Source organism: Capricornis sumatraensis, chromosome 16 (genome assembly GCF_032405125.1).
Source record: "Capricornis sumatraensis isolate serow.1 chromosome 16, serow.2, whole genome shotgun sequence".
Taxonomy (NCBI): domain Eukaryota; kingdom Metazoa; phylum Chordata; class Mammalia; order Artiodactyla; family Bovidae; genus Capricornis; species Capricornis sumatraensis.
This window is the reverse complement of record NC_091084.1, coordinates 29,815,444-29,835,194: the sequence shown is the minus strand read 5'-3', so window position 1 is coordinate 29,835,194 and position 19,751 is coordinate 29,815,444. Positions and strand designations below refer to the sequence as shown.

Below are 19,751 nucleotides of genomic sequence, written 5' to 3'. Positions count from 1 at the left end.
ATTACACAGGGATATACTGACTGTCAAAACTGACTGCATGGGGGCTTCCCTGGTGGCTCAGTGGTAAAGAATCTGCCTGCTGATGCAGGAGGTTCAAATCCCTGATCCGGGAAGATCCCACATGCCTCAGTGCAACTAAGCCCATGAGCTACAACTATTCAGCCCGGAGCCACAACTAGTGAGCCCACATGCCGTAACACTGAATCCCACGTGCCCCAGGGCCTGTGGTCTGCACAAGAGAAGCCACCGCCAGGAGATGCCTGCGCACCAAAACTAGAGAGTAGTCCCACCCGCCACAACGAGAGAAAAGCCTGTGCAGCGGTGAAGATCCAGCACAAACGAAACAATAATAAATTGAAGAATTCTAAACTCACTGACTGGTGTACTTGATGTTTATATATTTAACTGCATATATGATTTATTACCACAAAAAAAGGAAACACAAACTATATAAAATCTAATTAATGAGACACCTTTATGAGTTTAGAGGTGAAAGTATGATGAATGACTACCTCTTACTCTAATATGCAGAAACAAATAACATGGACTAATGAATAGAGGAATGGACAGAGGGAAAGACTGTCAAAACAAATTTAACAGAATGTTAATTGCTGGTTTTAATCTAGGTCATGAGAGTTAATGTACAATACTTGCAGTTTCTATGAATGAAAAATTTTATAATAAAATATTGGGGGGAAAATAAATCCAATATCCTAATTCCCCTGCCTAAAAATCCCTATTTACATTTAATATTTATCAATAGCCTTTACTCAGACCTGGTTCTCATTTATACCCAGCAGTTTCTGACACTGTTAACCACCTTCTCCCTTTGAAACCTTATACTACTTACTATTCAAAACGGTTTCCTTGTTTTTCTCTGATTATTCTTTTTGCCTTCTCTTCCTCTTTCTACTCCCAAACTGCAAAGTTCAGAACTGAGCCCTACTCTATACTTTTTCCCACAGAAAATTCACTTATTTTAACTATTGCTTATATGCAACTCCAAATGAAGACACAGCATCTTTTCTGTATTCAGTCTCCCATTTCTAACTGTCTACTAAGTATTTCAACTTGCACATCCCAAACCATCAAAAGTATTACTTTATTCTCAAATTGAGAACTGGTATTCTACTTCCCAATTTTTGTCCACGGTGGCACAGTTATGCAGGGTCAAACTGTGAAGTTATTTTTGACTCCTCCCTCCATCCTAATCCTTAAAATAATCGGATACCAAGTCCTCCTAAATCCATTTTTCCCTTTTCATTCAGTCACCATTATTAGTCTTATAATAATTCTTAGAAACTCACTTTATTCTAAGAGTTTACTGGTCCATGTCCTAGCCTCTGTTTCTTCGCATATTTCTAAAACATCTTCAGTTATGTTACTCCTGTTTATATATAACTTCTATGATTTCCCAGATGGCTCAGTGATAAAGAATCTACCTGCCAATGAAGGAGCCGCAGGAGACACAGGTTCAATCTCTGGGTCAAGAATATCCCCTGGAGGAGGAAATGGCACCCCACTCCAGTATTCTTGCCTGCAGAATCCCATGGACAGAGAAGCCTGATAGCCCACAGCCCATTGGGTTGCAAAGAGTCAGACATGACTGAGAGCAACTGAGCACGCACATGATTTCCCATATCTAGATAATACTGTTACATGCCGAGCAGAAAAAGTTAAACAAGATGTGTTACTTGCTGCGGTAGCAAATCTCCAGGAACGGAGTCTTCCCACTGAACCAGGCCTCCTCCTCACAGTCCCCTCCCACACCGAATCTGGGCTGGCCCTATCTCTCACGTTAACCAACAAAATGCCGCAGGAGTAGCACTGTGCCGGTTCCAAGTCTACGCCTTAAGAAATTCTGGAAACATCCACTTCTGCACTCTTGGAAGCCCTGAGCTGCCAAGTAAGAAATCTGACCCCTTTGCAGGAAAGACCACCTGGAGAGGAAAGAGTCCTGAGATAGCATGGAGAGAGAGAGAGTGAAAAAATCCTAGACATCCCAGGGTCCCACCTGAGCCCGGCGGGACTCACAGACTGTAGCTTTTCAGGTGGCCCTGCCAAGGCAGCAGAAATATGAATGAGGCCATCTTGGACATTCCAGCCCCAGGTACCGTGAAACTGAAGCTACAAGAATGACTCCAAAGGGGACTAGAAAAACCACCCATCTGAGAATCAACCCAAAGAACTGAGTGCTTTTTTTAAAGAAAGCAATAGATAATTGAAATACTTGCTCTTAAGAAGCTAACTATATAATGCGGGGAAACATTCCAGTAAACAAAAAGGACCATCAGAGGTCAATGTTATGACAGGAATATACACACCATGCCAGATGAATACAGAAGAGAGTCATCTAAATTAAATGGGCACAGTGTGTGAAGGGGTGGATAAGGGGTGTGTTCTCTTTTCCTTCTTCAATGGTGGTTTGGGGGAGTGCTAAAAAGTATAGCAGGTTTCCCTGGTGGCCCAGCGGTAAAGAATCCTCCTTCCTATGCAGGAGACACAGGTGCGATCCCTGGGTCAGAAAGATCCCCTGGAGAAGGTGGGAAATAACAACCCACTCCAGTATTCTTGCCTGGGAAATCCCACGGACAAAAGAACCTGGCAGGCTACAGTCCATAGGGTCACAAAAGAGACAAGACTGAGCAACTAAGCCAACACCACCAAAAGATAAGCTAGGGACATATATAGGCACGAGATAATTAAGGGCTTCTTACACTAAATACAAAGTTTAAACTTTACCCTAGGAACTAGGAAGGATTTTAAGCAGGGAAATGACATTTTCAGATCCACATCTTAGAAAGATTTCTATGGAAGCTGTGTACTAGACAGACGAGAATGGAGGCAAAAAAAGTTCAGTAGCCTGCATCAGAGCTAGAAGAAGGGATAGAAACCTGAAGGAAGAGTGGCGGAGTGAATGGAGAGGGATCCCTAATCTACAGGACATGGTAAAGCACATGTGGTGGAGAGGGGCTAAGAGAGAGGAACGTGGAATGTCTCATTTCTTCCGCTGAGCCTTGGAAGAGGGTATGGTGCCACTTATGGAAAATTGGGAGAAACAAGGCAACAGGATTCACACACAAGTAGAAAGTTTAGACTCAGATACAAGAACAGGAAGAAAGCATGGATGCGTCTACTGACAGGAAACGGAAGGAAGATTTACTCGGCGGCCCCTATTTTTTCAGTGAAATAAAAAGCAAGCTCACATGCTAAAACTAATGAGAGAAATGGTGGAGATGGAAAGTTTAGAAAGAGAAGTAATAGTTAGGGACAGCCCTCGGAGGAAGAGGGAGCCCTGAAGATCTATCTGAGTGCTTTTGAAAGTCAAACTCATTCTGGCCTCAAGATGCTCAGTGGTAGGATTTCCTCCAGCAGACTCAGCAGCCCAACTATAAGAATACAGACGTTAAGTGGCTAACTTGGGCCAGGACTGGAGTACTACGAAAAAAATGAAAGGAAAGGAACAAGTCTCAGCAGAATTGATGGCAATGGTATAAAAGTAATTCCAGTAATGGACTTTGAGTCTCAGAGGGCTAGGTAAAGAAACACTTCCGGGGAGCTGGAGGACTGGCGGAAAATGTAATGAGGTCAACAAACAAGAAAGAGGATCTGATGTGGTCAAAGTGTACATATACTGGGAATAAGACAGAAAGCTGGAAGGACTTAAGGCTGTGGTCAAAATATAGGATATTTCAACAGCCTGGCTCATTGCTTTGCACCTAAGAAATACTCACTGAACTTACTGATGGCCAGACAGGCTATTAGGACTTCAAAGCCTATCAGTTAAACAAACTAGCATTTGGTGAGAAATTTCCAAAAGGAATCCTCATGCACACTGTCAATTCAATATAGTATAAACTCTTATATCACATCCAAAGCAAGGCTTCCAACATTAACTCCCCCGATCTGCCATTTACCTATTGCAAGCTCGTCACACAAGCTCAAAGCATTAAAAAAAAAAAGAAGGATCTTGCTTGATACTGCAATTTTTCTGCTACTTGTCCCAAGCTACCTCTGAATCAACTGACATTGTCTTTTAAAGTGTAAGCTCACCATATTTATTCAAGAAGAGCCCTATTTGCTGTTATTCTTGATGAGTCACTATTCAAGGCAGAGAGCTTGAAAAGAAGTTTGGCCCTAGAAAAGACCTAGCTTGGCAGCCTCCCCTTTCTAATACCAGCAATAATCTTGAAGCTGGGAACTAGAAAGTGTCCCCTCAAAAGCAAGACAACATCACTGTAAGGCAGCCAGGTATCAAGGAGAAAAGAAATCAAATTTATGACTAAACTGAATATTTGGTCCTTTACTTTTTTGTCGATTCATGCTGTCTTTCTTAAAAAACTATAGTTAAATTTATAAAACAGTAACTACCTTCAAATAGTACAAAGCACTTAGCAGGTTTCAATTAAGTAAATTCATTTTTCTATAATATCAATCAGAAATTATCTTAATTTCCTATCCAGTAATTCAAATTCTTCAGTCTATCAGGGAAAAATCTCAAACCCCTTAACAGAGTATATAAAGCCTTTGTGATCTGACTTCTGACTCTTCCACTAGCCTCATTCCTCTCTACTTAACCTCAGTTGTTATTCTCTCTCCTCTGTAGGTCCCCTGCCTGCAATATCCTTTTCCTTACTCACTGCCTGACTAATTCCTCCCTGTATCTACCCTGCAACTTTTTCTTTGAAAATTTCAAACCAACATAAAAGTTAATAGAAGAGTACAAGAAACATATGTCCTAAAAATAAATAAATATATGCCCTTCATCTGGGTCCACCAGCTGTTACGTTTTTTGCCACATTTACTTTACCCCTCTAGCTAAACTATCTGAAAGTTATAGACATCATGACACTTAACCCCTAAAACTTCAGCAAGTACCTCCGAAGAATAAGATCCTTCTATGTAATCACATACCATAATCACCCAAAATATTTATCACTTGATACACTATTACCTAATATGCAGTCCAAACTCAAACTTCCCCAGGTATTCCAAAATGTTCTTTCATAGTTACCATCTCTCATACTTGAAAAATGATTTGGCAAATGAACCTGCTACTTTCCACTTAGCTCTCTGACACATTAGCAAGCCAAGATTTCCCTGATAAATAAAAACGCATTTTAGTAGAATTTAAGTAAAATCACAGTATTCACAGCTATTTTGATTTCCAAACAGGTCACAAGAAGAAACTTGGAAATTTGAAACTATGACCGAACTTTATGCCACCTTAGTCCTACTGCAGTACCCTGAAAAGGACACAGATTCATTAAATAGCTTTCCAAACAGCCTACAAACTACTTTTGAAATTTGCTTTTGGTGTTGAACATAAATACAATCAAAGTAGTCTCATCGTCTAAACTGTAAAATATCAGTTAAGGAAGTGAAACAGGTGCTAGATATATACCAAAATCTTGATCATACCTGGGACCAAGCAATTTACTACTATTATTTCAATGTATTAATGAATTCCTGAGACACTTTTTGTTAAATTTAACATAGGTTGCTGAAAAAGCTAAAATTACCAGAGGATATTAATTTGTGCACTTGTTTTTCAAATAAAAATTAAGACTGAAAGAAAAGGAACTAGAAACAAACAGAACTGGCCTCTTATATTCAAACACACACATTCACAGAGCGTTTTTATTCTTAACAGCATCATTTACCTTCTGCCCTTCTCACAAAGCTTCTCAATTTCAGCTTTTAGATCCTGCTCCTTCTGCAGAAACTCCTTCTTTTCTTTCTCTATTTTCTTCTTCGTTTCTTCTCGCTTTATTGTTACGTCTTGGATAGCCTTTAATATCTCCTGAGTCCCACACAATTATAGTCACACACAAAGAAGGAAATGAATTAGTTCTTTTGGTCTGAAGGTTACTTTCAACTATCACAAATTAACACTGAGTTTAGAGAATTTAAAATGAACTAAAGGAATCTAGTTCATGAGTAGTCCCAAAACCCAGTACTTAGATATAAGGGAGTAAGTAATAATGCAGATATCAATTCAACAGGAGGAAGAATTTCTAATAATCACAACTATTCAAAACTGGAATTTACTGCCTTGTGAAGCAATAATCTCCCCATTACTGGTGCTCAAATAAAGTCTGAATGAACACCTGTCAAGACTGCTGAGAAAGGCATTCTTGCACAGGGTGGGAGTTTGTTACTTTCAACAAATACGGTCTTGCTTTGTTTTGTTATGGTTCTACTTTATTATGTGTAGGGATTATCTGATCTTTTTAAATTATCTGACTACATGTATAATAAGTCAAACAATTAAAAAGTGATAAATTTAAGTCATCTCTTATTCAGTCGCTCAGTTGTATCCGACTCTTTGAGACCCCATGGACTGCAGCACGCCAGGCTTCCCTGTCCTTTGCCATCTCCCAGAGCTTGCTCAAACTCATGTCCATTGAATCAGTGATGCCATCCAACAGTCCTGTCATCTGTCCCTTTCTCCTCCTGCTTTCAATCTTTCCCAGCATCAAGGTCTTTTCTAGTGAATCAGCTGTTTGTATCAGGTGGCCAAAGTCATCTCTAATTCACACCAATTCCACCCATAAAGTAATCAATGTGTTAAAGTGTTTGTACTATGCTTTCACAACTTTATGCATCCTCACACCAACACATGTACTTATATATGTATTTCTTTGCTTTTCTGTTTTTTTATAATGAGGTAGTTTTATATACATTATTCTGCATCTTGCTTTGTTCAACTGACACGAACATACTTACAGCAAATATAGAGAAAACTAAAAAACAGCTGCATAACACGACATGACACATGTATTTAGCCAATTTAGCCACTCTCTATTAAAAGTGTCCATCAGGTTTATTCCAGTTTTCTTGTACTACAAACAGTACTACAATAAACATTCTATGTCTATACTTTCATATAAAAACCTTTTATTCCTGTTGAGTAGACTTCTAACAATGAGGAGTCTAGGTCAAGGTATATATACATTTTAAAACTTAACTGACAATTTCCCAGTATCTTTTCTTAAAAAAAAAAAAATCAGTAACAATTCACACTCCTACCAATGTCTAAAAAGAGCTCATTTTTTCTTACCCCGATAGCTTATTTTGTTTTGCCCAATCTCATGGGAAAGAGGGAGGAAGAGTATCTAATAATTTTAATGAGCATTTTACCACCTCCTATTCTTTTACTGTTTTCATTGTCTGTCTCCTCCAACTAGAATAAACATCCAATGAAGGCAAAGACTATGTTTTGTTTACCACTAAATCTTCAGGGACTAGATTGGGAACTCAAAAAATATTTGTTGTATGAATGAATCAACAATAGTAAGGCTGAGTTTATTTTCATGTATTTATTCCCCATTTGCTTTTCCTCTTCTGTGAATTACTGTTTATAATTGTAGGCAAAATAATAGCCCCTGGCTCACAAAAATGTCCATGTTCTACCCCTTGGAACTTTTGTTACCTTCCTTAACAAAAAGATAGAGAGAGAAATCCTGGATTACCTGGGTGGGTCCAATCTAATCACAAATAGGTCTTTAGAAGCAGAGAAACCTTCCTTGTCATGAGCAGAGGAAGATGTGATTAGGGAAGAATGGTTACAGAAATGCAACACTGCTGACTGTGAAGAGGGAGAAGGGGTCACAGGTCAAGGAATGCAAGCAGCCTCTAGAAGCCAGGAAGGCAAGGAAATGTCTTCTCCCCTGGAGTCCCAAGAAAGGAAGGCTGCCATCCCAATACCTTGATTTTAGCCCAGTGACACCCATGTTGGGCTTCTGACCTACAGAACTGATTTAATAAATGTGTTGTTTTAAGCTCTAAATTCATGACAATCTGCTACAGTAGCAATAGGAAACTATTACAATAGAAAAGTAATACAATAACCTTTCCTGGTGTTTCTTTAGACTATTTGGCTTTTACTATGAATTTGGGGCTTCCCTGGTGGCTCAGTGGAGAAGGCAATGGCACCCCACTCCAGTACTCTTGCCTGGAAAATCCCATGGATGGAGGAGCCTGGTAGGCTGCAGTCCATGGGGTCGCGAAGAGTCAGACACGACTGAGTGACTTCACTTTCACCTTTCACTTTCATGCATTGGAGAAGGAAATGGCAACCCACTCCAGTGTTCTTGCCTGGAGAATCCCAGGGACGGGGGAGCCTGGTGGGCTGCCGTCTATGGGGTCACACAGAGTCGGACACGACTGAAGCGACTTAGCAGCAGCAGCAGCAGCAGCTGGTGGCTCAGAGGTTAAAGTGTCTGCCTGCAATGCGGGAGACCCAGGTTCGATCCCTGGGTTGGGAAGATCCCCTGGAGAAGGAAATGGCAACCCACTCCAGTACTCTTGCCTGGAGAATCCCATGGAGGGAGGAGCCCGGTAGGCTACAGTCCATGGGGTCGCAAAGAGTCGGACACAACTGAGTGACTTCACTATTCACTATATGAATTTGTAGGAATCAAAGTGTCTTAGATCTTAAACCCTTCATCAGATCTGCTAGAAATATTTTCTCTCAGTCTAATATTGATCTTTTGACTGTTTTCTGTATCATTTGCCATATCAAAATTTTTAACTATATATAATTAAATTAACTTTTTAAAAATCTTCTGGGTTTTCTGCCTAGATTAAGAGGACCTTTTGCAACTTAAGGTACATACATATTCTCCTAAATTTTCTTCTAACTTAAAATTTTTTTCCAGTTTTCTACGTATATTTTTAATCCACTTAAAATTTTATTTTTAAATACAGTATGAGACAGGAATCTAATCAAATGACTTTCCAGGTAGGCAATCAATTACATCAACAAAATATATCAAATAAATATATTCTGAACTAAAATAGGAGTGAGAATTTGGACAAGATGCCCTCAAAGTTCTTGTTTATACTTAAAATTCTATGATAACTGTTAGGTAGGTAGAATAGGGAAAAGGAGTCCAAAATGGTGGGGGCTAAAAGACAAGGAAGGGAAAAGCCCGCAAAAATAGAACAAAAGAAGGTCCGAGGACCGGAGTGAGGACCTCAGGTAAAACAAACAACACTCCTGGCTGGCCCAGTTTACACAGGACAGGCCCAGGGAGAGATAAACATATAAAAAGAGGAGCCAAAGCTAGCTCTCTCTCCCACATGCTAGGGCGCTCTTCTCCTCGTGTCTTTGGATCGACGTGCCCTCACGCCTCGAAGACGGATTTAACTGCTATCTTCTAAATAAAACAGAGCTGTGACACTGAGCTGGAACACTGATTTGTCTAAGAGCTAGAATATGGTCCTTTCAAGACCTGAGAGCTATAACACGGTCTATCCAAGACCTGAGAGCTGTGACACGCCAAGGGGGCTTTAATGTCCATCACTCCAAATCTTTGTTGTGACGAGACAAAGAACTGAGGAACAGACACTCGCGTAACATAACCATTAAAAAGTTACTTGCAGATTGCCTTTGGGGGAGGTTGATTTGTGATGCCGTCTACAGCTCACCTGTGCAATGAAATCTGTTTACTCCATCTTTTGTTCCTAGGGACTGTTTTAATTTTTAATTCAAATACATTGTTATCCTTTAGTCAAAGGACATGGGAGTATGTTTTAGGTCATTTTAACCTAGCCTCGCTAGGGCTTCCCAGCTGGCTCAGATGGTAAAGAATCTTCCTGCAGTGCAAGAGACCTGGGTTCGTTCCCTGGGTTAGAAAGATCCCCTGGAGAAGAAAAGGAATGGCAACCTACTCTAGTATTCTTCCCCAGAGAATTCCATGGACAGAGGAGCCTGGCTGGGACAGTACACGGGATGCAGAATCAGACAAGACTGAACGACTTAACACACACACACACACACACACACACACACACACACACACTGCTTTTTTATTTCTATTAATTTGAAAACAAAGTTAAAGTCTAATTAGGGACTATAGCTTTACTTGTTGCCAATTTTAATATAAGCAGGATACCTGGTGATTCTTCATTTCTTCTTCTCTCCTTTGCTGAAGTTGCTTTAATTGCACTTGGAGCTGATTCTCCACTTGCCTCTGCTTGTCCAAGACCTCCTGGTAACGCTCCTTCAACAGGGTTCTCTCTGTCATCATTTTATCCTATGGGTAACAACAGAAAAGCAGTTGAATTCCTCAATTTAACTGCAAGAAACATTCACCGCAGGCTTGTTCAAGGCATCAAGCAGAGCTCTTAGGCTGCAGGGTCCAATACTGGCGCTACCAGCCATGCTGTCTGTTATGTAAATTTAAAGTAATTAGAATAATAAAATGTAAATATCCAGCTCTTCAGTCACCTTGCCACATTCCTAGTGCTAGGTAGCTTTGTGTGAGTAGTGCCTACTATGCTAGACAGCAGACATAGAGAACCCTTCCATCGTGAAAGGAAATTCTGCTGTACAACACTGCACTAAGATGTGGGTGGCAACCATGGCCTATGAGCCAAATCCAGCCATCGTCTGATTTTATAAGTAAATGTTTTCCAGGAACGTAGCCATACCCGAAGCTTTACTGGCTGCTTTCACACTACAACAGCAGAGGGGAGCAGTTACCAAAGAGCCCAGCTCACCTAGAAAGCCTAAGATCTCTACTAACTGATTCTTATATAAACTATTTCTCTGCTCTAGGGAATAAGAGAAATAAGGTATTTTATCATCTATTAAGAAGAAGAATGAGCAAAAAACAAAGAACAGATCATTTACTCAAAATGCATCCAGAAACTGAATTCCTTACTGGTCATTAGCACTAAAAACTGACAAACCCACCAGTGCTCTGGGGGACTTGCGATTCAGATCAGGCAAATTGGCCAAGTTCTCACATAAAGTAGGAGCAGGAGTAAAGCTTTTAAGGGCCACAGTTCAGCTCTGCCTCCCTGACATCAGTAAGTCAAGAAAAGCAATGGTTAGCTTTCAAAGGAACACTAAAACTTAGAGGGTCAACTTAAAACACATCTGGTACAAGGCAGCCCATGTAAAACTTAAACAGAGCGTTAAACTGAATTCATTCACTAGACAGTAACTATTTTCAAAGGAAAGAAAGGTTTTAGAAGTGAATGGGGGGAAACTTATCACCCTATGATAAAAAAAAAACAACAGAAGCTCTCAAAATGGGACTTTAGCTTTGGGATAAGCTAGTCCTTAGTCCAGGTACTGAAATGTGACTGCTGCTGCTGCGGCTGCTGCTGAGTTGCTCCAGTCGTGTCTGACTCTGTGCGACCCCACAGATGGCAAGAACACTGGAGTGGGTTGCCATTTCCTTCTCCAATGCATGAAAGTGAAAAGTGAAAGTGAAGTCGCTCAGTCTTGTGTGACTAAGGCTCCCTAAATAGATGACTACTTAGCATCATAACTTCAAAGGTTTTCTGAACCTGAGGTCTATGGATAAGTATGTACAAAATTTTTTGAGAGGAGAATTCAGTTTTCAAAAGATTCTGAAAGATCTTAACCCAAGAAAAGGTTGAAAAAAAAATGTTAAGAACCAACTGACGAAACTAGTAAATATGAGCATTCTTTTCTTTTCTTCTCTCTTTACTTTCTTATGGAAACTTTTTTGTCCATAATGCGTCTTTATATACAACACAGAATGGGGAAAAAAAGAACTCAAGTCTTCACAGAAAGACGTTTCAAGGACACACTATTAGTACATGCAAATTGATGACTTAGAGGTGTAGAGGAAATTACTTGATCCAATTCTCCAAGCCAAAGGGTTACACACTGCTACATTGTTTCATTGGTGGCTAATTGGTTCTGAGAGCCCAGAGGCCCAATTTGAAATGCAGGCAGTGGGCAATTACTGTAAGTGCATGAAAAGGGTAGCAAATAACACAAGAGCAAAGTTCCTTGCATTGCTGTCCAGCTTAATACCTGACTAGTTCCACTGCCTTTTTTAAAGCATGTGGCCCACATCACCACCTATTAAAAACACAGCCAGAGACCACAGCCCTGGGCCTCTTTCAGTCCAATGGCTTGCCAATCTCTACCCGTTTCAGACTGATGCTAAAGCTTATCTGCAACTTCTTAAGTTGGCCTCTTCAACTGCTATAGTCATGCCAACTCCACGTTACAACTGTGGGGACCAAATAAATACTACATGTAAAGTGCCTAGAGTAAGTGCTCAAGAAAAGACAACTTCTCCTCCCCTTGGAGGTTCTCTTCTAGCCTCATTCTCAGCTTGCACGTGGCCATCAGGTCGCTCATCTCTGGTATCTTTTTACTTGCCTGTTATAAATAACTCCTGAGTTGCTACTCTCTATTTAAAAGTTTTTATTGGCCTCATGTAGTTAACACACTCCAATAACTGACTTCTTTCCATCTGCCCCTCAATTTCTTTGACTTGTGCCAAATATCTACTTTATTTCCTCTTATATATGCTTTCCTCAATAGTACTTACTGTTCTAGAAAATTCAAAGACAAACAACAAAATATTAACTGGTTTTCCTCCTTATTTCCACTCAACTAACATGCTGTTGCTGCTGCTGCTAAGTTACTTCAGTCGTGTCTGACTCTGCGCAACCCCACAGATGGCAGCCCACCAGGCTCCGCTGTCCTTGGGATTCTCCAGGCAAGAACACTGGAGTGGGTTGCCATTTCCTTCTCCAAGGCATGAAAGTGAAAAGTGAAAGTGAAGTCGCTCAGTCGTGTCCAACTCTTCACGACCCCATGGACTGCAACCTACCAGGCTCCTCCATCCATGGGATTTTCCAGGCAAGAGTACTGGAGTGGGGTGCCATTGCCTTCTCCACTCAACTAACATATCTTATCCTAAAGACCTCTTCCTGAACCAAGGGTGCCTTTCTGCGCATTATCCTTCCTCTTAAAAACAGACATTCAGATATTCACACACATACAAGGTAGAAGTTTTTGCCACAAAATGCCAGGGACAGATCAAGGGGACCACTTTAACAAAAATAAATGTGAAGCTCTCTAAGTTTTAAAAACCATTACCTACGAATATAATAGGAAGACACAACTAACCAATACATGAGAAAAAGACATGATGAAATTTGAGTGCGAGCTCAACAGTGTGATGAGATGGCCAAAACAAGCTGCTGTCAGCTTAAGAAATGGTGTCTCGAATGAGAAAGAGAACAAGGGTCCCATTGTGTTGTGAAGTAATCATACTGTCTGTGCATTACTATGTTTAGCTTTCAGGATCACATTTTAAAAGAAACGTTGAGAAGATGGAACCTGTCGAGGTGGAAAAGAAGTCAGGATGATGAAAAGCTGAAAAATATATGAAGAAAAGAAGAATATTAAAAACATCTGGGGACATTTCACCTGGAAAGGTTCAGACCTGAGAGGTAAGAGGAAAAGGCATTAAAAAAACAAAAACAAAAAAAACACACTTTGACTATATTGGGGGCTAACAAGTAAAACATTTTAGATTTACTCTATGTAGCTCAGGAGAAAACTATAACAAGAAGCTTCAGAGGTTCTGTTCTCATCTCATAATAAGATCTAACAGTAAGATCTATTTTCTAAATGTGGTATGTTGCTTTATGAGTAGTAAGTGTCCCATCTCTGGAAGTAATCAAGCAGAAGTTAGCTGATCACCTGTCAGGGATTTTATAAAGGAGATTCCTGCACCTTTTCCAATTGGGATGATGTGACCCTAGATCTTCCGCATTAACAGTTTCATATACCAACAATGACAGTTTAACTACTCACCAGATTCTTTTCAATATCTTGATCTGTGTTTACCTCGGAATCAGTTGTCTTAAAGTCAGTCTATAAATAAAGGAAACAATTATATTCAGAACTGTTCAGAGACATTTTAAAAGGCAGAATTATATAGTCCATTAACTGAGAAATCTGTCACAAGTAACAGAGAAATTAACTTTTTGTTCTTTCTCCTTATCAACTTCACAGTAAGAGAACTGTAGTTCTGGCAAATGCCCTCTGGCACCCATGCTGCATTAAGTACTTATCCCACAAAATAACCTGAATGAGACCCAACAACTGATGGGGAGACAACCCCAAAGCTGAAACAAGAATTTGGGCCCCCTACAATTTATTGTGCCCATTCTTTCTACGACAAAGCATGTCAGTCACTATAAGGCAGGAGACACTGTACTTCTTAAGATGTAGGTCAGAGAATTAACAAGGATTCCTCCTGCAAGTGCGAAGATGGGAACTATGAATGCTAATGACCTACGCTCATCAATTACTCAGTGCAAGCGATTGTATGTAGGTCATGAAGTTCCTAGTCGCCATGATTAGATCCTGGCTATTACTTATGGAACATCCGTAACACCAGAATGAAGTTATCACAGAGCACCATATGAGAGTATTATGAGAGTTGCCATTAAAAAAAGAGAGAGAGAGCGAGAGAGAGAGAGACAGAGCAGTTCTCCACCAACTAGGAAGGAGTATCTCCTGCCCTCCAAAAAAAAAAAAAATTAAATCAAAAGCCCGAATTCCATGTTAGTAGTAGAAACTTGATACTTGACCTGGACAGCAATGTTCTGAGAAAGCTTCAGGGAAGAGCTATCCTGATCATCATCCTGATCCACTCTGACTCCTTCAACCCCATTTGCTGGAGGCACCACAGGTGGGAACTCCAAGCCTGGGTCCCTGCTCCCTTCCTTTAGGATGGAGGCTTGTGGGGCCTTCTCTTCAGCACAATTCCCGGAGGCAAGCTGCTTTGAATGGCACCCTGCCTTAAGAGACCGAGCGGCGGGGTGGAGGCTCTCCTGGAGGCACGTGTCCCCCTCCTCTCCTGCCGTGCTGGCCACGTCCTTCAGATCAGACTGGGACCCACCGCCAGACAGACCAAGGGCCGTGGCTATCACGTTTTCTCCTAAAACCGCCCGGTGCGCTGCTGAAGTGTCACCTGCTGATGAGCCAGGATTCTGCTCTGGGTGTTCCAAATGGGCATTTCTGTTATTCTCCTTGGTTATCGTTTGGTTACTTACACTCGACAGAGGCGAGTTCTTATGCTTCTGTGCAGGGTCTTTGGGGCTATGAAAACAGAAGATAAAAAGTTTCTCTCTTCATCCAATCTTAAAGAGGCTGAAACATATAATACTTTTAATACAACCACTAGAAGAACAAGACTGGCCTATACAAGCCCCTCCAAATTATCAGGATGAAAAGGAACTTAGCTTCCATTCAGTAATTTTGATCACACACACAAAGAGTATAGCACAGTGGTGAAGAATCTGGGTTCTGGAGACAGTCCACAATAAATAATCACACATGAATGACTCTGGGGACCCAGAAATTGGGGGGTGTCAAATTTAATAATTGGGGGAATGCAGATAAAATAGCCTACTGTTAGACTATTTCATTTAAGTACATGTACTACTTTTGTTACACATATTTTTAATAAATAAAATATTAATATGGAAACTGTTTTTATTCCATTCTCATTTCACAAAAATAATTCATACTCAAATTCCCTAGACAGATCTTTGACCAGAAGATTTAGGTTCTTCAACTGCTTTCTAGAGCATAGCATCACTACTTCATGTTGCCTGAAGTACAGACAATTTTGAATCCAAAATTGAAGCTGCCAGTAGAAATTTTATCCCAGATGACACATGTATAACACTGGAAAAACTGTTTTTATCATTTGCCACAACCATTAACATACTACTTTTAAGAGAGATCTTCAAAATCTATTTATAAGGGCATCCAACATTCACAACTCTAAGTCTTTCACCCAATAATAATGACTATATATGCATTAAATTCTTTTGCCATTAAAAAAATTGAAACTGATTCTGTCCACCGATAACCTTAAGGACTCCAAACCAGCACTGACTGAGGCTTTAGGTCATTATGCCTTTCTTTCCTCAAGTACCTACTTATCTAGAAAATTCAAAAACAAACAAACACAACAACAAAATAGTACCTACTGTTCAAAATAAAACAACAGAGAGAATCTTGTGACTTGAAAATGTTTATAAATGCTCTTTGCTGACTCCTGGGATCAAGTGGGGTACAGGGAAAAAAATTATGAATTTGGACAGACACAGTACCTAGGCGAGAATCCTGACTGCTATTTATGAGTGGTTTAACTCTGGACAAGTTATTTAACTCCATTTGTAAAACAGAAATATTACCTACCTAATAGGATTATTGTGAGGATTACATGAGATAAAGCATCTGAAGTATTTAGTTCTGGCATACAGTAAACACTCAATAAACCTTGGCTGCTATTATTATTACTAGTAGTATATGCCTGTTTCTTGTGGGTTTTTTTAAGCTACACCATGCAGCATGTGGGACCAGGGACTGAAGCCATGCCCCCTGCATTGGAAGGGCAGAGGCTTATCAACCACTGCACCACCAGGGAAGTGCACTATATATAAGATGAAGTTGCAAGCTTATGGTGAGGTTTTACTTAACTCCTGTCCCCATTACCCACTAACAAACCTGTCTTCTTCATTTAAATAGGTCTTTATTAAGTACACTGGAGTCAGACAAGCCTGAGTTTAAATCCTGACTCCAACATAGCATGGTAACCTTGGGCAAGTTACTAACCGCTCTGTGTCTTAGTTTTCTCGCCTGTTAATGGAAATAATAGTATTAGCACCTACCTCCTGGGATTGTTAGGAGAATTAAATGTATAACCCATACCGAGCTGCTAGGACACTGTTATCTATTGCATTAGGTCCTACGTACTCTACAAAAGTGTTGAGGTAGCCAACCTAGTACAGCATTATACATAACAATGGTTTAATCACTATAAAATGCCAAGGCTGGGTAATCATAATTCCAGCCTTCAAGAGTTTAGATGCAAGGCAAACTACACACAAGAAGTAGTAAGCCATACTAACAAAGCTGTCTATTTATCTATAGATACAAATGTGGGTCCAGTACATATGCATATACAAACCATACATATATGCACACACAGGTACAATACATAAACATACAGTTAAACAGATAGTCCAAGTAGAAGTTGGGGAATATTTGCATTTTCAAATAAGTCTGACCAACTGTATTCTAATCTATGTACTCAACAAACAATTAGCATGCCTGCTGAGTGTTGGATACTGGTGCGGGTACCAAATATACAAACAGAGATCAGACAGTCCCTACCTTTAAAAAAGCTTCATCGAGGGCAATGCCACTAGAGCCCAAAAGGGGAAAGACCAACTACACTTCTGTAAGAAGCCCATCTCCAAAGCCCCTCACCCAAACGCAATCTGCCCCGTCAGGAGTCCACACGTTACCTTAGACCATCTGGAGGACCTTCGTCTGGTTTGGAAGCACAGACACTAGAAGAGGATTCCGGAGGATTGGGAGCAGTGGCCACCACGCCAGCTACCTCAGATGCTGCCATCGTGCTCTGCACATTCAGAAACAAATTACAGCTACAAGTGCCAAGATTTCAAAACAAATGTATCTTTCCCCATCAGAATGTCCATACAGCAGAATCATATCAGGAAAGAAACACAAAGAAAAAGCTGGTCTCCAGGAGAAAATACTTGAGTATTCCTCAATAGGATATAAAAAGAGCCATGGCATGAAATAGGTCCCAAGGGACATCAATCCTCAAGCGTCATTATATATATCATTACATATATTACACACACATATATATATGTGTGTGTAAACAACACTATATATGCCTGTCAAAGCTTTTTCAGTTTAGGAGAAATGCAGTCTCACAGACCGTGAGAATCCTCCAAATGATCCACATACCTACCTTGCCTAATATCATTTACAAAAGATGTGATTTGGGGCCTAATATCAATGGTATCTTATGTTTTAAAATCATTTTATGCCTGTCACATTAAAAGCATTCTCCATTAATATAAGTAAAGTTTCCTGGAAGTATTCTTGTGGGAGAGAAAAAATAGTATTTAATTGGGCAATCCAAGTATCTTTTACTCTGTGTTCCCCACAGATGGGAAAAGTTTGACAACCACTGACTGCGGAAAGTACACTCTTCAGAGTTACTGGAGGTGCAAAAGAGTATGAGAATCTCAGTTACTCCAGCATGAAAATGAGAAGCTGAAAAACTGTAATCCAAGTAAGGGAAGTGGGACAGGGGCCTTTTTTAGATCAAAAGGTCATCCTTTATGTTGCAGGACAAATTCATGGCCTTCTATGGTGAAAAGATAAAAAAGAATATGGGAGGAGGGAGGTGTAACATAAGGTTAGCTTAAATTCTCGTTTTTATTTTAATAGCATCCCAGGTACATCTCTGACCCGCGAAGAAAGCATACGGCAGGCATGGAGGCTGGCCTGTGTCAACATTTAAGTTCCAGGCCATCGTCCCCCTGTGCCTCAGTTTTCCCCATCATACGAGCTCCCAGGAGAAAAACGGGCCCCAGATCGCCATTACTGTTCTCACAGGTGCAAAACGTCCTGCCCCATCGGAGCCCGGGCCGGGGGTTCCCGGCGCTCGGTTAACAAAACCACAGGTCACGGGTCCTACGTGCAACTCGGTGGCTGAGAGCCGCAGAGGGGAGGGGGACGGGGACATCTGGCAGGAGGCTGCGGCCGCGGCGGGGGGCGTTAGGTCGAAGAGGCCAAGGGGAGCCTCGCACCGCAACCCGGCGGCGATCTGACGGCGAAGCCGAGAGCGACGGGTCATCGGGGGAGATCCGGGGACGGTCGCGAAAGGGACAATGGGGGGAAGCGACGCCGAGTGGTCCCGGCCGCCCTCCACAGGGGGGCTGGCCCCGCCGGCCGATCCCTCCGGGCAGAGCCCCCTTCGCACCTTGCCCTCGGCCCCCCGGTCAGGCTGCCAACCCCCCGTCCCACTTCTAGGCCGGGACCCCCATGCCCGTCCCCGCAACTCCCTCCACGCACCACCGCCCCCCGGCAGCCTCGACCCCCGCCCCTCGCGCCGCAGCCCCTCGCCCGCGCGCCCGCCCCGCACACACCTCCCGCGTCGCGCCCCCGGGAGCGAACGGGGGAGGGACGGGACGCACCTGAGCGGGCGGAGCGGGGGGGAGGGGGCGGCCGAACCTGGGGGGGAGGGGTCGAGCGCCGGCCCGCGCGCGCGACACCTCCCACTTCCGGCGGCACGAGCGGCGGGGGGCGAGGCTCGGCCCCGGGAGGAGAGGCCGCGGTGGCACCCGCGCCGCCCCAGATGGCGCCCCCTGGCGGCCACAGCCGGCGCGGTCGGGGCCGAGGGTGGGGGACCCGGGGGACGCGGACTTGGCGGAAACCGCCCCCCGCGCTGAGATGCTAGTGGATTCCGCCCGGGCGCAGCGACTTGATAGATGGCGACCGCGAGAAGGACTTGGGACCTGGCGGAGGGAGAACCCCTCTCTAGGAAGGTTATGAGGCAAGAGTCAGGGTCATGGCGGTCAGAGAGGGAAGAGGAACAAGTGTTGTTTTAAAGGTCTCAACCGAGATGCCGTGTCCAGAGGACGCCATGAGGGAGAGGGCCGGCCTTACGGAGCGGGTAGCTTCTGCAGGTGCCCCGAGGGCGCGGGGCGGTGGGCCAGCCGCCGCCCACGCTGCTCGCTCAGCGGAGGACGCCCGGAGGGGCCGCCCCGCCCCCGGCGCCCCACAGCGTCGCCGGCGGCTCCTGGCCACTCTCTCGGCCCGGCCCGGGGCCCGCCGCTGATTGGCTGCGCCGCCGGGCGGAAGTGATGCTGCTGTCACCGGCTTCTCGGGCTCCCGCGGAGCCGCGAGTTTCCGCAGGCGGGCGGCGGCGGCGGCGGCGGCGGCGGCCCGGCCGGTGAGTTGGGAACTCGGTGGGGGCGGGGCATGGGAAGTCCGGGTGCTCTAGAACTGGGGGTGGCGGGGGGCTGCAGCCGCTGTCTGAGGATGAGCTGCAGAGGGTGCCTTCATTCCCCGCGTGCGCGAGCCCAGGGAGAAGGGGCCACGGCGTCCAGGATTC

General features: G+C 42.9%; 1 protein-coding gene across 3 annotated transcripts in view; it reads right to left on the bottom strand.

Annotated features, from left to right (window-relative positions):
• RNF214 (ring finger protein 214) overlaps positions 1 to 17,310 on the bottom strand; it is a 46,893-nt gene extending 29,583 nt beyond the window's left edge. The window contains exons 1-6 of one of the 3 annotated variants that reach the window (XM_068988630.1): positions 17,122 to 17,186; positions 14,772 to 14,899; positions 14,389 to 14,598; positions 13,607 to 13,666; positions 9,903 to 10,043; positions 5,664 to 5,803 (exon numbers count right to left, since the gene is read on the bottom strand). In XM_068988630.1, the coding sequence (XP_068844731.1) occupies positions 5,664 to 5,803; positions 9,903 to 10,043; positions 13,607 to 13,666; positions 14,389 to 14,598; positions 14,772 to 14,816 (596 nt within the window). In that variant the 5' untranslated portion in view covers positions 14,817 to 14,899; positions 17,122 to 17,186. Of the gene's footprint in view, positions 1 to 5,663; positions 5,804 to 9,902; positions 10,044 to 13,606; positions 13,667 to 14,388; positions 14,900 to 17,121 lie in introns of all 3 variants that reach the window. The other 2 variants (XM_068988629.1, XM_068988631.1) reach the window with 2 other exon arrangements.
• Between the last annotated feature and the right edge of the window lie 2,441 nt (positions 17,311 to 19,751).